We start from the raw sequence: 26,639 nt of genomic DNA on the forward strand, positions 1-26,639 counted from the left end.
AGGCATCTTACTAACATGCTGTATCTGGAATGTGTTAAAGGAGGGCACTCTCTCATTTGCTGGCCCGGTGTACCAAAAAACAGGCCAGTTTTTTTTTTCCCCCACCCACTTTTTTTTTCAGCAAAACCTCAGCACTTTTGTATCATGCTGAGAATGAGGAGGGGGGAAGATGTTTTTGAAATACGTGGCACGAAAAATCAAGGCCAAACAAGAATACATCTGTTACAGTATTTTAGGCCGACTGTGTGAAACAAACAAAACTGGTTCAAAATCCTGGACATGCGCAAGGAAGAAAAGACAAATAACCACATCCGGGTCATTACTGCCATCTGGTGTTTATAACAGATAACAAAAACATTGTATTGACTGTCTTTATATTTGAACATTTATTAACATTAAAATTCTTCAGATGGGTATTTTTTCTGTTTTAAATGTGTTGTAGGCTTTATAATTGGAAAAAAAGCTCTATGGTGATTTTTTATAACATTGGTTCTGACATATGTCTTTGTTCACTGTACCACAGCCTTTTTCTGAATGAACATAAAAAATAAATAAAATTGGAAACCAAAGATAAGGCAATATACTGAATTAACACAACTGTAACTTAAAACTGCCATTTTGTACGACTATTGACTGTTAAACACTGAATATAAGAATCACTGAAATTAACATAGCCTGAACTGTGATAATACAGCGCAGCATTAAGTCAAAAGCCAAAAATCAACATTAAGTCAAATATAATGCAAAAATGTATTTAATGAAATTAATATAGCTGAGGAGGGTGGGGAAGGGTCATCCTCCAATAACATGGGCCCTTCATGAAGCTTCTGTTATGGAAATGGGTAAACAACCCACTTTAATGTATGGCACCTCGTAACCAAAGGCATGTCTAATCTGTACACTGTTTCTGAGCCACAGCAAGGCATTAATGCAGTCTGATCAACTCTTTCTTAATGAACTTTCACCTTTTATTTGAGTCACAAGTGTTTTTGCTGTAGTTGTTCACTACATATTCTTTGATAAATTACAACAGCTCTCAAATGTTGTGGAATTAATTTTAAAAACTTGGTATTCCAGATAATACTGATAACTCTAGTTAAACAACAGAACTACTATAACAACAACAAAATGTTATGGAGTAATCACCTTTGATAAAATGGGCTAATTTTAATGACTTAATTTTACTGTAACTAGTTATCTCCTGAGCTTTTGCAATGGGTCTAGTAACAACATGAAAAACATACCTGAACCGCAAAACTAAAAGGTTTATTTCCTTAACGTTTACCTTCCTGTTTATAACAGGAAGTTAAAATACTGAGATTCCTAAATGATTTAGGTAACTGTCTCCTTCATACTGTTTTCAGCAATGCTTAAAACACAACCTGTAATGGCTGGTGAAGAAAGCCAGATCCAATTGATTAGTGTTTGCAAAATCTACGTGCAAAGACATACGCTAACTGAGTTTGTTTCTCACTAGGTACAGTTCTGTTTTTAGCTTTTCCAGACAAGGGTTGAGTTCAAACAGGTATTACCAAAAGGAACAGGCTTTTACAAATCAGCACACATCCTCAAAAATTGGATGAGTTCACAGAAGTTATAAAATAGCAGGAGAAAACGTATACAGGCTTGCTCTGTGTGTTCCCATATCAGGTACACACGTGATGTGGCGGGGCCCACGTTCAAGTACAGAACGTGTCCCGCCCTCTTCCCTGAGCGGTCAGGAGGGATCACATGGACTCGAACTCGTCGATGCGCTGCTTGGTGTTCCCCTGACGGATCTGCCGCAGGGTCTTGTACTTGTCCCGGCCGGCCCTCACGTTTTCGGCGTGGATCAGGTCGTTGGCCGTCTTCTTGGTCTCGTCCCTGGCATTCATCAGCTCCGAGCTCAGGGCCTGAGAGGGGACACAGGGACAGGATCGTGTCTCTTGCGTTTTCATAGTAGCCCGTCAGACCTGGGTCAAATACGTATTTGTTTTGGATTCAAATACTTTTCTATGCATTACTGATCTTGTCTGGTGTATTGGAACCAATGAAATACTCTCAAAAAGTGCAAACCCCGCCTCCTGGTCATATTGACAAGCTCAATTACATTAGGCAAGATCAATAGAGCACAGAAAAAGTATTTGAATCCAAAACAAATACGTATTTGACCCAGGTCTGTAGCCCCTTTAGTTGATGCTTGTTTCTTACCCGAGACAATTTACAAGTAAGTGCATCCAGCAAGGCTTCTAGTACAATGCATGAAGTCACACAGAAATCTAAGAACTGTTGAGAAGATTGCAAAAAGAAGCGCAAATTCTAAACTCTGTATGAAAGCTGTGTGAACTTGAAAACAATGGACGCCTTCGTCAGAAACAGCACTGCGCACATAAACTTTTCTCTAAAAAAACACATCTGCGGCATGCCGGATGATTCCAGAAATTATACACACACAGCTTGAAAACCCTGATTAAAGTAATCACTTTGAGTAAGTGCTTGTCAGTGGTTTTAAATTAAAGGGGTTTGTGGCAGACACGATCATACTTATAATGGAATTTTAATGATGTTTATAAGCAGGTCTGGGACGCTGATGTGCTGCTTCATATTCATATCTGCATTCATATCTTCAGTGTACCCACCGGCAGATTTATGTCCTTGTCCAGGGGGTGGGGGGTTGGGATCAGTGCCAAACGTTCAATTAAAATTTTTTAGGGCCAATCAGAGATGCCAGTAGTTCAAAATCAGCAGTCATAACTCCTCTAATCTTTTAAATGTATAAGTGAACTGATGAGTTACAATGGTCAAACAGTGCAAGTGTTTGGGGAACAGACTGAAAAATACAGCATCTTGTTTCTTCTCTAATGCTGGACCCTTTCTTTAACAGTTCTGTAATAGGCCATTTTACTCTAAAATGGCCCCCTCCACCAAAGGCTCATTGAAGACCTTCAGCAGAGCTTATATTGTTCATCATAACTGTGATTGATCAGTCCTAAGCTGCAACTGGTCAGAACCAGATCTCTTAGCGCAGCTGTGATTGGTCAGAGCTAGATCCCTTAGCACAGCTGTGACCGGTCAGAGCCAGGTCCCTTAGCACAGCTGGGATTGGTCAGAGCCAGATCCGTTAGCACAGCTGTGACTGGTCAGAGCCAAGTCCCTTAGCACAGCTGTGATTGGTCAGAGCCAGATCCGTTAGCACAGCTGGGATTGGTCAGAGCCAGATCCCTTAGCACAGCTGTGATTGGTCAGGTAGGTCATTGAGTCACTGAGCTCAGCTGAGGTCGGTCAGGCCTGGCCGGCGGCCCTCACCAGCAGGTGCTTCTGAAGGCGTTCGTTCTTCTCGGCCTCGGTCATGCGCTCTTCCTCGCTGCGGTCACGGAGAGTTCCGGCAGAGCTGAGCTCTGCACTGGCCTCGGCGCCGCTTTCATCGTTATCGTCGTGCTCGTTCTCGGCGTGGACGGGCTCCGCCACGTGGGCCGCCATCATTTTGTTCTTCAGCTCCTCTTTGGTCTTCTCCAGGTCCTCCTGCACCATGGTGGCCTGTGGTGAGAAAACATACGCACATCAATCACCACAGAGGGAAAGACCACACCTGCAGCAATCACCATGGAGGCAAATAACCCACACAGGTCGCACCCACATTAAGCACTTTGGGTACAGAGCACACCCACATCATATATCATGGACAGAAATACAATGCCCATATCTATCACAGCAGAGAACAACCACACCCATACCAATCACAACAAATAAATCACATATATTTTAGTCACCAAAGAGAAAACATGCCCAAACAGAAACCACAGTCTGGTGAATAACAAGAGAGAAATCCACATCCACACCTATTTCCAGAGAGAGGAACCACTGTATGCTATTTCCACAGCCAGTTATGTGCTGCTGCATCTCAGCGTAGGTGTTTACGTCCCACCCGGGATGAGAATCTTAAACCTTCTGGTTAGCCCCAGCTGCCAACAACTGTGTCCTCAATAGTGACTAAAGACTGACTGGTCCTCCAGTGTGGAGAGAAGCTGAGCTATACCCACACTGATGCGTTTGCTCACAGTGAGCGCGATATTGGCTGCTGGTAACTGCATTCTCCCCAGATGCTGTAGAGTGTGGAAAATATCACACTATCCCTCACCATCCCTCTGGGAAGCAGCACCTTCTCTGTCACACAGGAAAGTGAAAATGGGTCTCTTCTACTCAGCATAACACACTCTCTGAGCTTGCTTGATATCCAGAATCAGTCAAGCCAAGTAAATTGTATTACCATTTTCCTTTCCTGTTGTACTGTTTATGCTTTTTAAACATGCCCACAGTACTGTTAAACCTGGACTGGGAACTCAGGTGAAAGATCAATTTCTGGTATGACATACTGAATGCACTTATCATCACTGTCACTGCACTGCCACTGTCAAATAACCATATGAAGTAATATCAATACTGACTTATTTTGCCTTATTTTGCAACATGATCATATGTAATGGTCACCTTGCTCTGGCTTTTATCAGACCTCTATGCTGTGCTCTCTTTTGTACAGTGTGTTCCTGCATATGTGACATCACCCTGCTGAATTCAAGTCTCCAAATGACGTCAGAGTGTCATTACCTTCTTCTGCCACTGGGTGGCCTCATGCTCCTTCCTCTTCTTAGCATCCTCCAGCAGGGAGATCTTGGAGGTGAGTTCAGCCAGCTCTGTGGCCTGTGTGGACAGTGATGGAAAGCTGGTTTAAACACTGTTGATATCCTAAGTGATTATACAGCACATATCAGCACATGGCAAGAGACTGTCACTGAAACTGAAGCCATCCCCTATTGTTATGACAACACGTTGTCATGAGTTCAAGCAAGTGTCACTGGCTTCCTGGAGTTAATAAGTATCAATGCAAGTTTGGAATGCTGTGCAAGTAACTCAAACTCAAGTAATAATATCATTAGACATATCACCCCCTCTCTTCAGTCAATACTGAATCTGGTAGTATTTATTTCATCAAATAGGTTGCTGAAAGCTGAGTGGTCAGGCTGATTGGCCATGTTACGCTGCTTTGCATTGTTATTCTAACTAACAAAGTTAATCAGGGTGATTAGCTATGTTACTCTGGTTAACCATGTAACTCAGGTCAATTAGTTACAGTATGCTACTCTGGTTAGTCATATTACTCAAGATGATTAGCCATGTTACTCTCATTAGCTATGTTAATCTCACTAACCATGTTACCCATGTTGCTGAGGCTGATTAGCTATGTTACTCTGACTAACCACGTAACTCAGTCTGATTAGCTATGTTATTCTGATTAACCATGTTACTCAGTCTGATTAGCCATGTTAGTCAGGCTGATTAGCCATGTACAGTAACTTTGAGCTAAGAGGCATCACAGGGACGTCTCTCTACCAGATGCTCCTGGTTCTTCAGCTGGTTCTCAGACTGCTGTAGGAGGGCACTCTTGGCCTCCTCCACAGCCTTCCTCTCCCTCTCCAGCCTCTCCGCCTCCTCATGAGCACGTCTCCTCTCCTCCTCCAGCTCCAATGCCCTGCGTGTCTGCTCCTCCAGTTCTGCATGAGCAGGGACACGCACGCAAGCAGACAGACACACATATGCATTGATGTACGCACCACTAAACTTAGAAGCTGTAGGTGAAGTAGCAGTACTAGTCAAATATTTATAGTATTGAAGAAACACTACACTAGTGGTAGCATTACCAGAATGCCTTGCGTGTGTGTGTGGGAGTGTGTGTGTTTGTGTGTGTGTGCATGTCAAATAAATGTGCAAATTGTAGTAAGAATAAACAGAAGCTATGTGTTAAGAAAAACTAGTACTATTTCTAGTACTCAGTAGCCATCTGTGCCGTTGATCACTCTTATAATTCCTTGTTATCTGCATTATTACTTTATGTATTAATGTTGTTTGTAATGTCAATCACAAACATGCCTTAGCTGCCGCTAAAGATTAGCCTCACAGCTGACCTTCCTGAGCTTTCTTGGTCTGCTCCTCGATCTGCCTCAGCTTCTCAATCAGCTCCTCCTTCTCATGCTCAATCTTTTCTTTCTCCTTCTCTGCAATCTCTCGCTTCTTCTTCTCATTCTCCAGCAGTGCCCTGCGGAGGAAGGGAGGGAGGTGAAGAACAGGAGGGGACAGAGCAATACACTGGATCAGCGTTTTGGCTTGGAGTATTGCATAACACTGTATGGCACTAGTACAGGTATCAGTTTTTTTTTTTTTTGGTCGTCTTTATCAGATTTAAATGAGTTCAGTGAACCGAGAAATGAACTTACAACCTTGCAACCAACTTATTATATAAACTTGCAACAGTTTGGCAAAAGTTACTGTCATGTTTAAATAGATAATTAGAATCTCTGAATCAAATGAAACAGGAAATGGAAACACTGCTGGAGACTATAAAATCAAAATATTCAAAATGCTTTAGAATGAATAAGCCTCACATTTAACTGTTAGCCAAAAAGTTTAGAACATTCACAGGACTGAATCCAAGGCCAGAATCTCTGAATGTCTGGAACCGAACCGATTCAACCACTGACAGCAGAAAACAGTGCAAAGATGGCAATGAGCAAAAACATAAAAAAGATAATATAATATGAATACAAGATATAAAAGGCTAAAGCCAGGGCTCACTTCTCCATCTGCCTGTGGTGCTTCTCCTCACGGGCCTGGGCCTTCATCTGCTGCACCTCGATGGTGTCGGGCTTCCTGCGACGCATGTACAGCTCGTGGTTCCCCATGCACAGGGCCAGGACGCGCTTGTTGATGCGCAGGCGCGGGGTGTAGAACACAAAGTCCTGAAAAACACAGGGAGGCTGTGTCTTTCTATCTCTTACTCCCCAATTCACAATTCTGCTTTCAATCCTCCTCTCTCTCTGTCTCCCTTTCTTTCTGTTTCACTGTATCTATCACTCTCTCTCTCTCTCTCTCTCATTACCTCTCTTTCTTTTTCTTTCTCTCTCTCTCTGCTTATCTGCACCTTCCCAGAGGTGCAGTGGGAGGGGCAGGGGGGGCAAGGGGGCTTGGCATCACGGCACGAGACCCCGTCATGCGTCACTCTCCACCATCCGCTAACCTGCCACCCCGCTAATCTCTGTTAAGCCGTTGCCACTGCGCGCATAAAGAAGAAATATTTCTCATTTCTAAGTACCCCTGGAAAGAAAAGGGGGCCATTCAATCTAAACACCATTGTGCTTTGCCATTGCGCAACAACCTAAAGGGAGCAATTCCTTTCTTTTTATAAACTCTTACACAATCTTTTTTCCTTAACTTCATTGGTCAATGAATTCAGGATCATGTGTAACAATGAGTCAATCAAAGTAAAGACCAAAGCGCACTTGTGCTGAGACTGAATAACCCCCAGTGGTTGTGTTTGTTTTTCTACCGTGTTACCTTAATTCTGTTGTTCATCATGATTTGCCAGAAATTATCCGGGACTGACTGTTTATGTGTATTTTAAAAAAGATATAAAATTGTGAAAATAGACTAAAACGAGAAAAGCAAGCAGGTCAGAGACCACCAGGCAGTTATTATTATTTATTTTTTTTACCATAAATACACTATGAACTATGATAAATTCAGCTCAAATTACCTTAAATGCAGCACAAATCCACCTGCATTTAAAGAGCTTTTACAGCTCTGAATAGCGGACAATCCGGGGGGGGCTTTACTTACCGGCGATTTTTTGTCAATTGGTTTGATCACAAACTTCTTGTCATTGAAGGAAATGTTTCTAATTTCACTCCAGGGGAATCCAATTTTTGGTGTCATCCTGTTTCAAAAAGATGACAGGGAATAAATGAACCCATAATAAGCCAATGTGGAGTATTTACCCAAAGAATGCAGAAGGCTTACGTGGACTTTATAAATTCTCTGCCAATGCAATGTTTGTGAAGCTTTTTAGTATCATTGGTTTGAACAGCACAGGAATTTGTACCATATGTAGGCAAAATTTAGCTGACTTCTCGAGACCCACTAGTTGGTTCCAGGGCAGTTTGGGAACCGCTGGGTTGAAAGGAGAGTGTACTGCTCCATTCACTCCCAAGCTTCACTCACTTATCAGACTGCTCGTAGATGTTCAGCCCCAGCGCGTCCACGCCCAGCCACAGCTCGGTGCCTTTCTTGTTCTTGATGTTGAAGTAGTTCACGCCGTACATCTCCAGGTCCTGCGCGATCTTCAGATATTCCACCATGGTGTCCTCCCTACCCGCATGGTAAATTATTCAGTTAATCAATTGATGAATCAATCAATTTGTTACCACGGTAAAACATTTAAACAATCAATCCATTCATTATGTGTGGTTTGGTGTGGTGTGTGTGTGTGTGTGTGTGTGTGTGTGGGCGTGTGTATCTGTGTGCATGCGTGTGCATGTGTGAAAGAGAGAGAGAGGAAAGAAAGAGTAAAAATTGACATACCTCAGCATGCTCTTGTGTTCCTCATGCCAGACCTGAATCCTCTCCTCCCATTGCTCCTTGTTCAGCTTGTGCTGTTCCAGAACCCTGCCAACAGATGGCGCTGTCACACCCAGTACAGGCACACATCCTTTTGTGGATCCGTAATCCTAAACCATCACTACACATCACTTTGAAAAAATTACTAGTATCTAGCAAACTAATATTTGCACAGATCATACCACCTTACATTCAGCAAGATACGATAGTTACAGCTTAATACGTTCACTCCATATTGAGCTCTCATTGGTATACAAATGGAAAAAGCACAGTAATAATGTTGAGAGAGGGGAATGCCCACAGGCAGTAAGACTGTGAGAAGAAGTAAGGGCGAAGTAGGACTGAAACATTGGGAAGCAATCCTCAGGGTACAGGTGCAAATTCACTACCTCTGGGGGAGGAGCTTGTCACTGGACAGGTATCCCGCGGAGTGGAAGTCCTTCTTGTAGTCTCCGTACTTGGCCTGGACAGCGTAGGAGGCCAGCAGCACGGCGGTTTCTGGGGGGCAGTAGATGTCGTCGTTGAGGATCGCCTCCTTCACCTGCAGGAAAAACAGCCTCTGTGTGGCCTCCTGAATCAGCTCCTCAGACACGTCCTCCGGGTAGAACTTGGCCCTGAACTTAAACAGCAGCGGGTTCTCCTTCCGAACACCTTGGGCTGTGACCTAGGCAACGGAGGAAGCAGAGGACAGGAGGGGTTAAAGGTGAAAGGTGAAGGGTGAGGGATTCAGATCATCACTGCCGTCAACAGCTAACGTTGGCAACATGTAATGTCCGATTCAACAACTGATATCGATAAAACTTACACACCTCCAATTTTACCTGCAGGTCATGTGACCAAACTGACTTCTTGTAATACGCTCACCTTCTTGTTCAGTTTGAGCCATGTGGAGAAGCCCTTGGTGTCCTGGTATTGCAGTCCGAAGAACCAGACCTCCCGGAGCCCGATCGTTTTCACAATCTGAATGCAGACACATTTCAAATGAGGTTTTCATTTCCGGAGAAAACAAAAAAAAAAGTGTTTACAGCCTACAAAGTTTCTTTTTTTTTTCAGTCGGAAGTTTATCTTTAAAATATGAAATAAAGGACGAATGCTGACATGAAAAGGGAAAAAAAAGAATTTTTAGAAATTTTGTAGTCTCAATAACAATAACTGGTCACCTGGCTGACAAGGGAATGGTTTGTAAACTGTGAGACTAAGTACAAATTGAAGGGGTGACATGTAATGAATTAAGCCCTAGACCCTTGGTGGCATGGGTGGGGGAGGGGATGTTGGGGGTGAGTGGCAGTGAGGGGGGAAGGTCACAGGCCCTGATGTTTCAGGGAAAGTGAGGAGTGTGTGTCCCAGACTGTTGCATTTGGGAGGTTCAGATGAAGTGAAATGCCATTTGGATGGTGCATCATTCCTGTCTAGTAGCTCTGACGCCCGCAAACATAAAGGACCTTTGTGAAAAGCAGACTCATTCCAAATGCCTTATGTCAACGCTCATTTTGGACAGTGTGCTATTTAAAGAAATCTCTCTGTTGCAGGTCATTTTCTATTGGCTAACTGTCAGCTAACAGTGCCCAGAGCAGATTGCATAGTTCACTTTTAATATATTGCCCATTATATACCCATGGATATTCACCAGCTGGAGAGCACCAAATTGAGCACTAACTAGGTTTTTCTGACAGTGAACTGTGATAAATTGTACATAAAGTAACACTGTAAAAACATTAAAAAGATCTTTTAAAGGTCATTTTTCTTTTAAATTCCAAATTCAAGCAACTGTCTTCACATTAAATTTTACATAATTGTTACATTAATTGTCAGGGACACTCAATAGCAAAAATAATTGCTTTTGCCCTTGGGGAGTCATAGGGTAGCTGGTTGTTGTTTACACCTAAAAATAAAATAAAAACACTCAACTCTTCACTGTTTCAAAGGATCAATTAAATGCTGAGTCACAGTGAAGACAAGCATACCCTGTGGCCCTCCAAGGCAACAGGGAATACCACAGCCTCCACAGATAATCACATGACTTACCTTAACTGCCAACCTCCAATTTGACTCAAGCGTACTGCCAGCTGGAGACTAAAGTAAGTTTATATCCAATCCACATCAACACTTAACAGTGCGCTCAGGCCAGTATTGACAAATTATGCTTTACACCAACAGAAACAATGTTTCCCAAGGCTACGGGGTTGAAAAATGGCAGACACAACTGTCTGCCGACTTCTCATATGTGCAGGATTTGTGTCTCACGGTGAGTGCTGCCCAGCATGGCTGTTTAAAATGGCATCCCCAGCATACGAACCCTCCATTATTTATGCTGCACACCACAGGGAAACACTTGCCTGTAACAACAGGTCCCTGCTGGGATATGTCAGCCGTACTCTCCTGTACAGTTTCTTCACATCATATACAACGTTACATTGTCTCCAGCAGCTGGACGTTCAAAGCTCTCAGCTCATCGGCACCTCTGTGTTGTGTCTGAAATGACTCAGAGGTGGAGGTGGAGACAGCCGCTGCACACCATCTTAACCCGCCCAGGGCATCGGAAACATTTCGCTTTTCCATCCCCCAGGGAAATGGGGGCTCCGGAGTGGCTCAGACTGCATCTTTTTGGGGAGTGAAACCCGTCTAGATCCTCAGACTGACTTGTGCATGTTTGCGTTAGCGTAGCTTTTGTCTGGCTAAACAAGATGGAGGGTGCCCACACAGCACCAGGCCCCTGGCAGTGGCCTGAAGACTGGGCTAGCAATCGACCAACAATGGTTTCATACGTACAGCGAGTCTATTTTATTCCCTGTTTTAGCAGATTATGGAGCTCCATTGCAGCGTTTATAAAGTATATAAAAACATACTGCCTGAAAAGGTTTTATGAACCTCATGTATCATGAAAAATTATTCAATCAAGATAAATGTGGACATGTAGAAATGTCATCATAGATCTGCACAGAGAGAGGAGATACTATGCTTGCTGTGGTGCTCATTTACGTGCAAACAGGCCAATGCTTTCAGATTAACCAGGTCACAATCAGGCATCGTGAGTTCAGCAACCACTGGCCAGTATGTACATTAACACATTTTCCCCTCAGCGTTAGGCTCAGGACTATACAATGTGATTCATTAGCTTGTTTCTCTTACACCCACAACAACACTGACCCAAATTCTGTTCAGCCACAATGTACTTTCCTTTTATTTCACAGCAGTCACAGCAGCTTCCTGGCAGTGAAAATACACCCACAGTGCTAATGCAATGATCTCACCCATTATACAGATAAGAGGCATATCATGCAGTATATCTAAACTGAGTGCTGTCCCCTGGGCCTGCATTGCTATTTAAACAGTTTATTGACATTACCCCATTTTCTGAGGCAAAGCGCTGTTTTATTTATTTCTGAGCTATGGTTAGACTGATCTGATTCCATTCTGAACAAGATCAGCAACATGAAATTTCAACGCGGTGCCCCCCCTCACCATGAAATAAAATCCCACACAACTGCACCGTTAACCTACAGCACCTAAGAGCGTGAAACTGGAGGAAAGGCACGCCTCCCCCGGTCGCATGCGGCGATTCCCATTGGCTAAGCACCGCGATTGGCAGGATGAGGAGAGAATGAGATCATGGAGGCCCCAGAACAAAGTCGTTATTGTCTGGGAAAGTGGATAAGCCTGCCAGTAGGCACTGTGAGGCCCACAGGATCACTACCAGACTGAATGATGCAATGGCCCTGAAACAGCTGGACCGGTTCCCCCATATCCCTGAGCAGACTCGCCTCGTCTGCAATCCCGTCCCCTCCCAGGCCTCGTGTCCCTGCCCTGGTAAATCTGTTCAGTTCTAAAGCGCAGCTCTCCAACGTCACAGTTATTATTAGATTGGTACTGGGAGAGGGTAAAAGAGTAAGCTTATTCATTTTAACACATATCATTATTAACCAAGGATGAGGTCTGGTTTGTGGTACACAAGACAGCATTTTTCTTCCCTGTTTCACCATTATATTTTCTCTTTAATCATTAAAGCGGAACTGTGGATTCATCTTTAATGAACCACTGAAAAAGGAACATCAGTGTCACTGACTTCAGTGACTAGTGTGTTGTCCACATTGACACAATCCACTTGGTTTTTCACAGATTATATAAGTTTACTTCTTTACATTCTTTAAAAAGTTTATTCTCAGAAATATAAGTCTGATCCTTAAGTTTAACTGCAAAAAGGTCTTAGCTTTCTTCCTGTTTTATTGTTTCATTATAACTCTGTTCTTAATTATATAATGAGGATACTGCTGTAGGCAATATCTTTCAAATGAAATGTTAAACCAAGACCCTGAGATTATTAAAGAGTGTCCTGGTCAAATTCACTCCATTAACTGGCTCTCCACATCTGACCAATTTATCAGCCTCCTTACATCTGATTGGCTGCATAATTTTTTTCCATTCCCTTCCCTTGTTCTCCAAGCTCTCACTGCTAAAGAGATTAACTCAGCTCTGTGAATAAGATGCTGGTAAACGATGGACATGCTTGGGCTGGTTCACTGAGCTAACCCAGCTGTGCTCCTGACGATCTTCATACAGCACAGTTTCTAACAACTTATACTGTAATAACTAACCAATAGTGTAGTAAAATGTTGCTCTAAGTGCCACCAAAAATGTAGTAAACTCCAATAATGTAATAAATCATGGCTGGCCAACCCTGTTCCTGGAGATCTACCATCAGCACACCCCAGCCCTAACAAAGCACACCTCATACAACCGCTAGTGATCTCATCCAGCTGCTAATTAGTAGAATCAGGTGTGCCAAATTAGGGTTGAAACGAAAACCTACGGGAAGGACGATCTCCAGGAGCAGGGATGGGCAGCACTGTAATAAATCAACAAACTTTACAGAAAAAAATATCACATTACTGAAATTTATTACATTTTTGTTGGCATATGGAGAAATAATTACATTATTATTTGTTCCAGAGTTTTCCCCACCTTACTTTAAAACATGGACACACCCAGAGCCAGGGTATAAATAGCCAAACTTGCCCATGGGCCTGAAAGCCTGTGGGCACTGCCACCTTCCAGAGCGTGGGTACAGACACTACAGCCCCAAGATGTTAGCATACGCAAATCCTAACCACAGCAGGGGAAACTGCTCATATCTACACTCTGCTGTGCTTCTAAAAGAGAATAACACTTTCCAGATGCAGAAACCACAGATCCAAGAAAGAACACAAACCCAACAAACATTAACAAACACAAAGCTGCAAATCCCTAAGTCTCTAAGCACAACTAATGACAACAAATCTTATTTTAAATTGATTTTAAATAAATGCAATACAACTGCTCTGACACTAGTGCTAACAGTCTGGTGGTAGGAAAGTAGAACAGAGGGGTAACTGCACACAGGAAAACTATTGGAGATGGATTGCAAGGGGCCCTTCAGAATGTTGCAATGGCACTGGCCACAGATCAGCAAGTCATATGACTGGATGCATAGCCAATAACAGATCAGAATAATAAGCTTGTCCTGGGATTCAATCAAACCCAGCAAGCAGAAGTTAAATGAAAGTGGAAATATTCAATAATCCTGAAATGTATGTTAGTTTAATTATAACAATGAATTCACCCTGTTATTCAATAACAACAGTCATATCAATTTGAGATAAAAAGAGACTTTCTTGTTATATATATCTGGGTTCATCTGAAGGGATTAAAAAAGATTTTAACCAAAAAGCACTTTTCTCTTAACATAATTATAGTTTTCATTAATTCCAGGGGATTGTGCAATTTGAAGATTAGTGTCACCATGGAGACAAAATTGTTCCATGGAAAAAAAATTCCCCCTTTCCTGGTTTCTATAAATAGCTATTTGTCATCCAACAGCAGAATATAGGGTGAGATTAGCATCTGGGGGTGGTTTCAACAGCTGTTTTGCCAAAAAAAGTTGTTCTCACACATGGAGTCACTTTACACAACTTTTTGACTTCACTCCCCGGTGGCTATTAAATCCTTACGTTACATGCATTGTCAGCAGTTATTTTCAGCGTGGTTGAAAACTGTTCTAATTTATCCTTCTTTTTTGCTGTGAAAATGTACTGGAAGAACATAGCAACATTCTGTAATTCGTTAAATAAAGTTATTCCAACAATAACATCATATTAAACTCACTGTTTAAATTGGCTAATTTAAGTAACACTGCCGTGTTTTTGGAACATAGCCTTCAGGTTCATAAATGCCTGCTCTTTCATTAAGTCACAAGGCAAAAGCTCCCAATGTAAAATCTACGAACTATAGACTTAACAGGCCTCAAAAACAAGAATATCTGCAATGCTTATAAATATTTATGAATATCCAGACTATTTAGCATGACCTTTTGGCTGAGTGGTTCTGTCACTCATCACTCAAGTTCAAATTTCATTTAATTGTCATGGCAATTAATTATTATTAAACAATGTAACAAGATTAATTTAGCATTGCCCACTCAATCTTCAAACCACTCTGCTGAACTGACTTGTGGTCAGCACACTTTGTCTAAAATGAGGCTAAATATGGTTCAGACATGCTTGCTGGACAACAGTGCCATGTTATAAGTCAAGTATCAGTGGCATGAATCTCCTTAATCTTGCAGCTTTGTCTCACACAAAATCACATGCAGGAACACATGCTCACACACACACACTTACATACACACAAAGACATACACACACACACACACACACACACACGGAATACATACCTGGTCAAAGAGCTGCTTGCCGGTTGTGCTGGGCTGAATGGCAAACTCCAGCTCGGCGTCCATTGTGGTGACTCGTACACTAATCTAGAGACACAACCACAAATGACCATTAACAGAAATACCACAGCCTAACCAACAAACATATTCTTAAGACTGAAATACGTTCATAAATACCTATTTCTCTTTTCCTGTAATAATGTAGGTTGTATTTGTCACATATACATATAAATGCATTTTTAAAGTTTTTGTTAGTGTACACGTTATTTAATGATTAATTTAATTATTCAATGATTTCTTTTTATTTTCATTTATATAGAATGTACTACCTTTATGACAAGCATTTATTCCAAAAACCTTTTTTTGGCTGGACCACAACAGTGGTTACAACAGCCCTACAAATGCAAATGTCTGTGACTGAGTGACTGAGTGAGTGATGAAGTTACATCATTGGTCGGCCGAGTTATGAAGTTACACCATTGGTCGGCTGGATCACGTGTGTTAGGTCAAGCCATATACTAGGTTTTGACCTGGTCTTGTTTTGTTGAATGTATGCAGCGTATACATATTATGCAGTTTCAGATGCTTGAATCTTGATTGAATTTGGTCCTTGCCAAAGTGTTAAAAATGTTAAGATATATATCAGCTAATTCACTGGTTATCGGTTGATCTGGTCTCATTATTGGACCAGCCCAATTTTCACTCTCATTCTTTTCCAGTCAAACAGTGATCAAAGAGGCCACGCACCCAAACTATTGTACAAGCTCTGTTCCGACCCTGAATGCTAAGTTGCTTAAGGAAGTCAATACCTCTAAGAATGTGCAATTATTATGCAGCAGTAGATATATAACACGACAGTACATTCAGTAATCAGGGCAGCAGTCTTTTTTCAGTCCCAGGCCCTTAGCATTTGAGCCCAGAAATGTGTAAAGAAATACATTTGAATGATTGCTTCTGCTGCTGACCATTTCGCATGCGGTTGCTTGCACTGTATTAACTCGTTAATATGAAGTACGTGTATATGGGGTTTTCTTAATGTTGCGGTGAGGAGGAGGTTCATTCGGGTGATTGGCTGACACACAGGCCAATGTGTCCCTTCCTTAATCAACACAGGATGGTGACACAACGGAACTAGTGCACAACGGAACTGGCGCACAATTGCCAATGGGCTTTCCAGATTGGGAAATAAAGGAAAGGTAGGGATAAAAAAATGTCAGAAGCTATTCTTTTCTGCATCCTACTATTTTTCAGAAGTTCTGCTTGGTTGCCTTTTAGGGATCATGAGATATGTTTTCTGTTTTTCCCACATTGACTCTGTCTTTTTTTTTTTTTTGGTTTTTGATTTGGAAAATGCACATTGTGACACACAGTGACAACTTTATTCTAAATGGTGTTATACAAAAAAAGACAGGAAGATTGATTGATTGATTGACTGACTGACTGACTGACTGATTGATTGATGATTGATTGATTGATTGATTATAAAGTTTGGTTGGAAGACAGACCAGAGTATAAAGAGCATCCCAGAACTAAAATTGCCTGGGATCTTTGAAAATTGTCAGCATCAGAGAGGGGTGATAGGTGAAAACATGTCTCACTATGGGAAATAGAGGCTGCATTCAGTCCCTGGTACAGGCTTACTCTGCCTAACCTCTGAGGAGGTGAGTAATGACTTCCTGAATCTCCACTGACATGACCAGACTGAGAAAGGCACACACCTCTGAGGCGGTTAGGGGGTTAAAAATTAGAGCAAACCACCAAGGTCAGGTCTGTAGCTGCACTGACTCAGACCAAAAGCTCTCAGGTGGAGCCAATGCCTTGCAAAGAGCACGGTTAAATGCCATCCTCCATGCCCCTCCAACCAAGGCATCAGCCCCATTAAAACAATCTCACAGTACCGCACAGAAAATGACAGGGTTCTATCCGATATTTTTAAAACGCATGAAAAAGGATTTCATAGGTAATACAAAAACAATATGAGATGTGAACTATGTTACCTACAGATATAATAATAAACAAGTTGTTTTATTTAAAGAACAAAATGATTTCACCCAGGCCAGTTACAGCGCAGATGCTCATTGTAGAGTGCATGGTTCTCCAACCCTTGTCATTTAAGTAACTACTGTATCTACTGTTTTTATTCCAACCTGAATAGTTATTTCTTCAGCCTTACCATTTAGTAAACATAATTGTTAACTATATTTAACTCAGTTACAAATTCATTCCTCCACAGTTAACATTCATTGCTACATTTTACCGTAGTTCTAATTAATCTGTGTCATGAATACAGTTACTGTTAATTTATACATTAACATTAATTCTGAAATTCGAACACATTTGCAATTCATATCCATTATACATTACACAATACTGTTCACCACAGTAACTGAAGCCTTTAGACAATTTCCAGTCTTAACTGGGTACAAGGACATTAAGAACAAAGAGGGACACAATAAATTTGCTCTCGCAGTCAAACGTCTGACCAGACCACACACACACACACACACACACACAGTCTTCACCAAAACTCACAATACCCACACAGTATGAGGTGAAGTGAACGAAAAGAATACTTACAAACATTTCTATGAGTTTTTTTAGTCGTTACTTCTCAGCTGAATTACAGAGGTCCCCCACAGCCAGTCACCAGGTCATATGAAAGCGCTTGCAGTTATTCCCGAGATTACTCTCCCCCCACCCCCCACTCCGCTACTTACTGTCAATTTCATTGCCCCCGTCCAATGGCAGCCCAGGGTGCTAGCCGGGATCAGTCCCGGGAAAATGCACCTTAACCCCAGATCTAGGGGAGGTTCGGAGCTAACCCCTCCAAGCTGACCTTTCCACAGAGAATGGCACACTGCAAGACCTAAACTCCTGTGATCAAATGGAAAAGCTTGAAGGTTTGTGTGTTGTGGAAAACATCTGCATTGAGCATGCCCTCATTGGTACTATGATATGGTACTGCCTGGTTGGGGGGCCACAGACTCCCAGCAGTTTGTGGTGAGGAGTGGGAAGATTGGGAAGGTACAGGGGCACATCTGTCTGAGTGACCTCCATAAACACAAACATAATATCTTAATCTCTGATTTACCATGACGACAAATGATATTGACATTGATATTGTTCAACAGTTAAGAAAAATGGAAAACGCCTAACTTATCGCTTTATATATATATAACTCTCATATTTAGACATGGACGTTAAGGACAAACTGACTGCATCATCCAGATGTATAGTGCATTGAATGAACTATAAATCTGGATGGGTCCAGTTAGGTTCCAGTTACTGGCTTTGGGATGAGGAAGTTGTTGTTGCATTACTTAAACACTGTTATCTGATTTTTTTAATTTTATTTGTTTGTTTGTGTGAGCATGTTTGTGTGTGTGTTCATGTGTGTGTGTTTGTTGGTGAGAGTGTGTGCATCTGTGTGTTTGTGTGTGTTTACCATTGTCAGCAGAGCCTCGGGCTTTAACCTGCATCAAATAAAAGGTGCTCACTTGTTGAAATGCATGACATAATCCTCATTCTCTGGTCTTCAAGCCCAAAGAAAAGAATAAGGTGATGACTACATTTGAGCCAGCTTGATACTTCATGAAGCTGTCCAATGAGGCACCGAACAGCATCTCCTTCTCGGCTGTTCCCGTTAGGGGTCGCCACAGCGGATCATCCGTTTCCATCTCTTCCTGTTCTTCCTGTCCTCTGCATCAGGCACCGAACAGCATATGCCTCCCTAAAGCAACTATTCAATCAATCAGCTCCATGTTTTTTCCCAAGCACCATATGACACTATTAAAAAAGCACCTCAGAGTAATGATGCCCTATCCATATCATAAACTTTTCCAGCATGAACTAATTGAACTGAACTATTTTAGGGTTTATGGCACATTTATGTTGCAAATGAGAAAATAATAAGCAATAAGGAAAGATATTTTGTTGCCATGGTGATATCAGAGCATTAAACACCAGATTATGCAAGCTCTTTGAATAGAGCCCTTTTACTGTTGCATAGCAAACTCTTCTTATTACAAACATGTTGTGGCACTCCATTCAGTGGTCAGCAAAAAGGCTTATAAAGATCTTAACAAAGTTATAACATGACTATTGCTCTCTTCATAGTCCATACGACCAGAAAAAAACAATCCGCTATTAAATAGCAAATGTTAGCCAAGCCTGCTGTGGGGTGGGGTAGAGTTTTGTGGGGTGTGCAGGTAGGTGTTTATGCAGTTTTTAACAAATCCTTCTCAGTTGCTTAGGGGCTGTGTAATTTTCCAACCTATCAGCAGCACAGAAACCTGAGATGCCATTCACTCCAACAAAGCCACTTCCTTCCTGTCGTAATATAATTTCCTGTCTTGGTCAGCTCCAGAGAAAATAAGGTTACAAGGTTAGCAAGTTGTAGAGACTTCAGCCTTCGGGCCCTACATGTCTGTAACATTTTCACTGTCTGTTAGCACAATATACCTATAACATTACCACTGTTTTACACTAATATAGATATTGTGCATTTATCCTGCAGGTATATATTCTTTCAAGCCATCAGCTTGCAGGATGCCAGCTAGGGTCGGCTCAGAATGAATAAAAAGAGTTAATTTCCGTACGAACAGGGAAAATAGGAATGAGTCCCTCTGCCTGGAACCGGGGTGTGGCACTCACCAAGGGCGGGGCTCTGGAGGCTGTCTATGGGCTTTTATTAGCACAACTGTCGAGACAATACAAATTTAGAATGCCGCCTGCCATTTGAAATAACTGTGTTCTTTTCTGACTGCAGGCACACAGGGAAAAATGAGAACGAAATGATCATAAACGGTCTCCTTGTGTGAAGCAGAATTTACAAACCATGGGATAATTTAACCTCCCTCTCGGGTAGCTGACTAAATAATAACAAGTGTATCCCTGTAACAAACCATTAATTCTACAGGTGTATCAGACGCGTCTGTGACAATGATTATTATCACAGTACACTGGTCTCACAAGGAGACCTCTCGTGGATTTCTGGCACACTGAACATCATTCTGGCACACTGTTTTTGCCCAAGGCAAAAACACCCACTGCCAAAATTTCCCAGCAATGTTTGACACAACAAGAAAGAGCAGTCGAAACAAGGGTGTTGTGTTTTCTGTCCAAGGACAAAAGTGACCTTACTTGCTTTCTTTAGAGATACCTTTGAAATTCACCTGAGAACTGACCCTCTAACCTTCTTACTGCAAGCTCAGTTCCGTAACCACTAGACAGTGACACGATTCAAAAAAAGTCTCAATCAGAGATGTCAAAACAGGTCACAGATGTGTACTCCAACACAACAGCAATGACCCTAATCCTAACGTGAACCCTAACTCTAATTTGACTGCAACAGCACTGACATGAAAGATTATGCACCTTCCATTCTCAGACGGAATATATTTAGAATTTCACAGAGGTTTCAGATTAGTGTATATGTTATAAATAGGAGCAAACATTTATATCATTTGTTGTCAAATGGCCCACTCCACAGTCTTAATCAAAATTAATATATAAAACAGAGAACCACACGCATCCCTACAAACACACACATTGTATATGCACAAACATGTACAGACGCATACACTCACAATCAGACTAAACATATACTTATGGCACATGCTGACACACACACACACACACACACAAAGTAAAACTGAATAGCTTTCTTTCCCCCATGTTACACCCTTTTCGTGGAGGTCCGGATGGTTCCCATAATTTGCCTTTTAACAGAGGCTACCCCCTGGAGCTTAGTGTTCTTCCAGCCTGTTAATCTCAGCTTTGCTGTGCATTCCCCCACAGGACTAAGTCCCCACTAACATTCCACCGCCTCTCCACAACGCTCTCTATTGTTGTTTCTTTCACTGACCCTTAGGTGTTCTCTTGACAAATCACCACCATGGTTTTGTACCCTTTTGCAGTCTCAGGTTTTATATTGTAAATTTTGTGTCTTTAGTCAAGACACTGGTGTACAGTATATTTTCCATCTTTACAATGATGTTGCTTTGGCTGATGATGCATTTGACTGATTTGAGCCTTTTTGGGAAATAATCATGCCCATTGCTCGACCCTAATGTAGAAAAACTGAAGATGCTGTTAATAAATTTAATTAATGGGAAATAATTATTTATTGGATCAGCTATTGGCCAAGCAAGTGTGTGCATGAAGAGTGGTTTGGAGAAAGGTTCCAGTGTAAACTTGTGATGAATCCATCAAATATTTGAGCTATTGAGCTATTGTTAGCTTAATCTTGTGTGAATGCACAAGGAGTTTAATACTCCCCAGTCATTTCATAGTTAAAAAGTGTGAGGCTTTAAATAAATATGCATGGATTAAGTTCAGTACAGAAAATATGATAGCCAACTATTGTCTCACAAATATTTAACCCACTGATAGATAGAAAACAGTGTGGCACTTACGTAATTAAATGTTACCAATAATGATACTGTATGATGCATTTGTGGTGTACCAAATTTGACAGGTAATGTAAATGCCCAAACACTATGAATAATCTATGACTACTTTCCCTGTGTAATAAATACAATGTTTACAGTATATTGCTATTATTATCATTATTATTATTATTATTAGTAGTAGTAGTAGTAGTAGTAGTAGTAGTAGTAGTAGTAGTAGTAGTAGTAATCAACTCAATACAGTACATTTCCAGTAGCTAACTGCTTGTTTAAAGCTGGTTCCCATTGTAATCCCAGTGATTTACTCGTGTTATTTTCCTCAGGTTAAGTGCCTACTGCCAGGACAGTCTTGAGCACATCATCAATTACACATTTATCAGGAACTGACACGAATAATGTCACAATGTTATAGCTGGGAAATGACACACGTGCTAAATGCATGAAATGTTAGTCCAAATTAGCAGTCGTTTTGGCAAAACTATAACACTTCTAATAATATTAAATATAAATATATCTGCTTTAAAAGTTACATTATGCTGGGTAAAATGTTGCTTTAATCAACTTTATACAACAAGGGACATGATGTGCGGTATGCATGGAAGAGTGAAAGTGAAATGAAAGGCCAGAGTATCCTATGATTCATTTGCTTCGGCTCACAGTTTTTGTTCTTTTTTGGGGGATGTATTTACTTGCGAGATTTGTTCAGTTTACACCCAGCTTCGGGGGACATGTGTGTCAATGTCTTGTTAACAGCAAAGGTTTCTTTGGTGGGGTCCCCCTAAATGTCAATTAATGGTGCTAGCTGTGTGTCAGGTAATCTGGAGCCAGGAAAGAGGCTGACGTAACCCTGGGAGACTTGAGTCACTCTGCGGTACTTTCCTGGAAATCTCCATAAAGGGCAAAGAGGAAATGTGACTATTGGTGCTCTGGGGACCACAAAGTTTTTTTTAGAATCTCAGCAAAGACCAAGCTGTTTCATTGGGCCTACATTTTGGCATTGCGTGGCTACAGTGTGTCCATGGTGGGTGTGTGAATGTGCTGAGATTGCTCTTAATCTGCTGGCATGACTGTGATATAAAATCGCGTCTTTGCTTCAAGATTACAATTTCAGACATCTGTGTTGTCACAATGCCAAATAGAGGATACAAAAATATAACAGGAGAAAGGTGTGGTACTAAAATCTGTCTTACAGTTTCCTTGTTCCAGTGGCAAGGCACTCACACTCAGAAATGGGTGCTATGAAGGCATTTTCTGTAATTCTGTTATGTATTAGTACTGCCTTTCCTACATTAAAAAGATCAATATAATTGTTGAGTCTGGCATGCCAGTCTATCAGTTCAGTTTTTTTTTTTTTTTTTTGTCATAAAACTTCAATACAATGAACTTAAACCATAAAATCATACGTTAATGACTTCTATACTGTAACTGCTAAATGCTCATTGCTTTTAAACATAAAAGGTTCAATGGATTACATTTTTCTAATTTTTTTCCCTATAATTTCTCTGTCATGCTTCAGTTTATGGGTGAGGAAATAATTAATTTATAGATGACACTGCTGAAGAATGAAACAATATTATATTTTTAAAACTCATTGCCCACATAGACTAATGGAATAGGTAGAAGATGGCTAAAAATGTTACGTTTCATTACTGCGTTTTAGTAACACGTGAGAAATGAGCACCTTCATTGATTTAATTCTGTAAATGGACAGTAAACTTCGTATGAAAGTAAGGGAGAGGCTTCACTCCTGTTTTGAATTTTGTGAAAGCTTGTGAAAGCATGAGGCGCACCCTCTGTATCCAATCACGTTAAGGAAAACATTTTCTCATTGAAGACACCAAACAGTTCAGCATCCTTCGAAACAATATCGCCAAATAATCTTTGACTGTAAACTCGATTCACCGGCGAACCTTATCTTTTATTTCTTATTAAGGCATGCAAGGAATAACATGGCATACATTTGCATGTACATTTGGTACTTTTGGCTACTTTGGCTCATTATGATAGTTGGAAAAATATAGAATTTACAAACAAGACATATATATTATTACTATTACTATTACGATTATTATCAACAACAATAACATAATAATAATAATAATAATAATAATAATAATAATAATAATAATATAGCCCAAATTCGGACAATGTGCGTGACCAAGCATTACATTTCCAAATAAATTTACAAGTCTATAGACACGAATAAGTACACAGGAGAAAATATTGCAAGACCGCATCCTCGGTTACAATAACGGTCTGAGAAAAAAATTATCTCTGGTGGACGAAAACACAAAATAATGAATGGGTCGTGCATCATGTACTCACCGTTTTCGGCATTTTAAGAGCCTTTAGATATCTCCTCACAACTTCAGAAATCGGAAGATACTGTGGAAACTTCTGAACAATTCTAACTTCTTCCCATCAGTATGGCCCACGCGCATACAGCCCGGACAGTTACTGCCACTGCAAGAACAAAGCTGCGGTACTGCTCTTCAAAATCGAACTGAGCACCTTCAATTCCACAGATATATGTCGCGCATTGGCGATGAGTTTGGGGGTCCTGGGGTCGATTTCCTGTTAACGGAACTGACTGAAAAGCCACACCCAGGCAACGTGCAGCAAGCTGAAGAATTGCGGGCGTGCAGACTCCGCCTGTTATTTCAATGAACTCCCAGCCAGTGATGACAAGTGAGCCATTGAGAAGTTCCACGCTTGTCTGTATTACAACGGGATATTCCTACTATAATGGATGTCGTGACGGTTAAAGATGTGTCATTTTCCGTGTTTTCTATCCGCCTAGAACTGACAGAATTGAATGGTCTTATATTTATCGATCCGATAAAATTAGTTTGCATATTTCATCTTCACAAAACATATTATATGGTGTGTGTATATGTGTGTGTGTGCGTGTCTGTGTCATAGACATATATGTATATATATATATATATATATAGTATAGAAAAAATATATATTTTCCACTTTGAATCGACCTGTCCTCGTAGACACATTGGTGTCTTTATAATGGCCTAGTTGGGTTGAATAGAATAGCACGAGAAATTGGAGTTGATGGGCGTAAGCCCGAAGTTTAGCTTGATCGCTGCAGCTCGTACAAAGAGGAATTCCCCACAAAACCTAGATGTAATACACCAGATCTATTTTTAGACCGCAGTAATTATCATCCAGCTGTTGAGTCAAACTAGCGGCATATCGCCCCTCCCCGCCATCTAGCGGCTCCCTTTTTCTTTCCTGATGACAACATACTGTAATCAGGCCCCACCCGTCCTGAGTGAGTTACCCTCGCCTCGCCTCGCCTTTCTCTGGCCCATGACTGGGAACGGAGTGTGCGGACTGGGAACGGACGAGCGAGATCGGTGCGTGCGCACAGTAACCAAATTTAGAGATTGAGGCAGTTTACCCTACATTACCATCAACAGAATTGCATTTGTTTCATTCGTGTGAAGCATCATAACGGCTTCTTTGACTTTCATTGGCACAACTCCGGTCCCCATGTTGACAAACACTAATAACACACCCCAGAGGTAATCAGAAGCAAAGAATCAAGACTAGATACTAGAAAGCTTTCTTATACAGAAAGACCTGTGAAGCAATTTGTCCCAAACATTATGATGCCCTAAAATGGGGGACTAGCTAAGTGCTGTAATTTCATCTGATGAAACCAAAAGGTATAAAAATACCATTGAGTAAAAGCTGAGAATGTGCACTTCAACCCCACGTGAATTGTTTGATAACAAATCTAAAACTGTGAAGTATAGAGTCAAATCTATAAAAATATGACAAAGACATAATTTTTAACTTAACCCTAACCCTATACACACACACACACACACACACTCTCTCTCTCTCTCTCTCTCCCTTATATTTCTTGCCTGTAATTTTCCCCCTCTCTGACAAAACCAGAATGGGAAGAACTCAAGTTCTTTAAATCGATCCATCAAATCTTCAACATTCTTTTTGTCTTATTATCAGGGGAAGCAGACACTAGGCAGGAAGTTGGAAAAAGAAGACAAAAAAAAAAAAAACACTCAAGCTTGGGCCAATACCTAAACATTTCCTGTTATTGTAATTTTAAATGTACCATGACGTCAGCCTCAGAGTGACCGTGCTTGCCGGGAGACGGACAATTCCTTTTTATTCCTTCAAATGGAACCCTTTCCAAAGAATCTCTGCTCCACGATGGTGTTGGTTCACAGTTTCATTTCGTTCTCTTGGCTTTGAGCTTGTCTGGCTCAAAGCTAACGCAGACCCAGTTTCCCTACAATATAAAACAACAATTATTTTTACAGTCTACAAAGGCAAACAGCTGTCAGATGATTATGTATGGTATAATCTGAAACCAGATCATTGTCATAACATTAAACAGGCAATCAATAGACAAAATAATGAGAGAATGGAAATAAAATGAAAAAAAAAATCTCGTTATCAGTGATGCATTGGTTAAAATAGAAAGGCTGCTATAACATGGTAGTTGAGCTGATATTTACTTAAGGAAGGGCTGATCAACATCAGACATGCAATAATGAATTAAATAATTAATCTAAATAATATTAATATTCAATCTAAATAATATGACTATTGATGAGGGCATGAATGAGGTTTTAAAACTGGTGTGAGGCAAGTCACAAACTGGATGTGTATTTCAAGACAGAGAAGGCCTACTTACATCATTCAAGACAAGCATCTCATAGTCTAATCCTGTTAATGTGCTTGTAAACAAACATGTTATAATTGCAGCATCAAACTATGATATTTTGCCTTTAACACAAACTTTAAATTGAATATCCAAGCCATTAAAAAAGGCCTACAACACTGATTTGCCATATCTTACATGATTACACCCTATTCTTTTTACGCACATCCGAACTGAAAAGCCTCGAACGTATATCGCACTGCTGCCACCTGCTGGGAAACAGCAGTCGGTACACTCGACGACAATTAAAACCCTGATTCAAGGACCAAACGTGAAGTGGCGCTGTTTAAACGCCCACAACAATAATTAGTACACTAAAAAAAAAAAAAAACTAACGGGTGAAATCAGTGATAATACTTTCCAGATAATGTCCACATAATTCTTTCGCACAGCA

The 26,639-nt window shown here is 41.0% G+C and overlaps 1 protein-coding gene across 1 annotated transcript; it reads right to left on the reverse strand.

The window, feature by feature from the left end:
• Positions 1–315: 315 nt before the first annotated feature.
• LOC135250253 (moesin) lies at positions 316–24,178 on the reverse strand. The gene is made up of 13 exons (XM_064326353.1): positions 23,863–24,178; positions 15,131–15,214; positions 9,289–9,384; positions 8,814–9,088; positions 8,389–8,472; positions 8,029–8,175; positions 7,648–7,744; positions 6,607–6,770; positions 5,940–6,070; positions 5,368–5,528; positions 4,585–4,677; positions 3,286–3,516; positions 316–1,892 (listed from the first exon to the last, which is right to left on the reverse strand). The coding sequence occupies exons 1-13, from the start codon at positions 23,872–23,874 to the stop codon at positions 1,728–1,730; spliced, it is 1,740 nt and encodes a 579-aa protein (XP_064182423.1). The 5' UTR covers positions 23,875–24,178; the 3' UTR covers positions 316–1,727.
• Positions 24,179–26,639: the final 2,461 nt, after the last annotated feature.

The sequence above is a fragment of the Anguilla rostrata genome, chromosome 3 (genome assembly GCF_018555375.3).
Source record: "Anguilla rostrata isolate EN2019 chromosome 3, ASM1855537v3, whole genome shotgun sequence".
NCBI classification, from domain to species: Eukaryota; Metazoa; Chordata; class Actinopteri; order Anguilliformes; family Anguillidae; genus Anguilla; species Anguilla rostrata.

Excerpts from the sequence above, each read along its gene's own strand:
- LOC135250253 (XM_064326353.1), bottom strand. Across the intron at positions 9,385-15,130 it reads GCAAGCAGCTCTTTGACCAG|ATTGTGAAAACGATCGGGCT; the intron begins GTATGTATTCCG and ends GTCTGCATTCAG. Across the intron at positions 5,529-5,939 it reads GACCAAGAAAGCTCAGGAAG|AACTGGAGGAGCAGACACGC; the intron begins GTCAGCTGTGAG and ends CTGCTCATGCAG.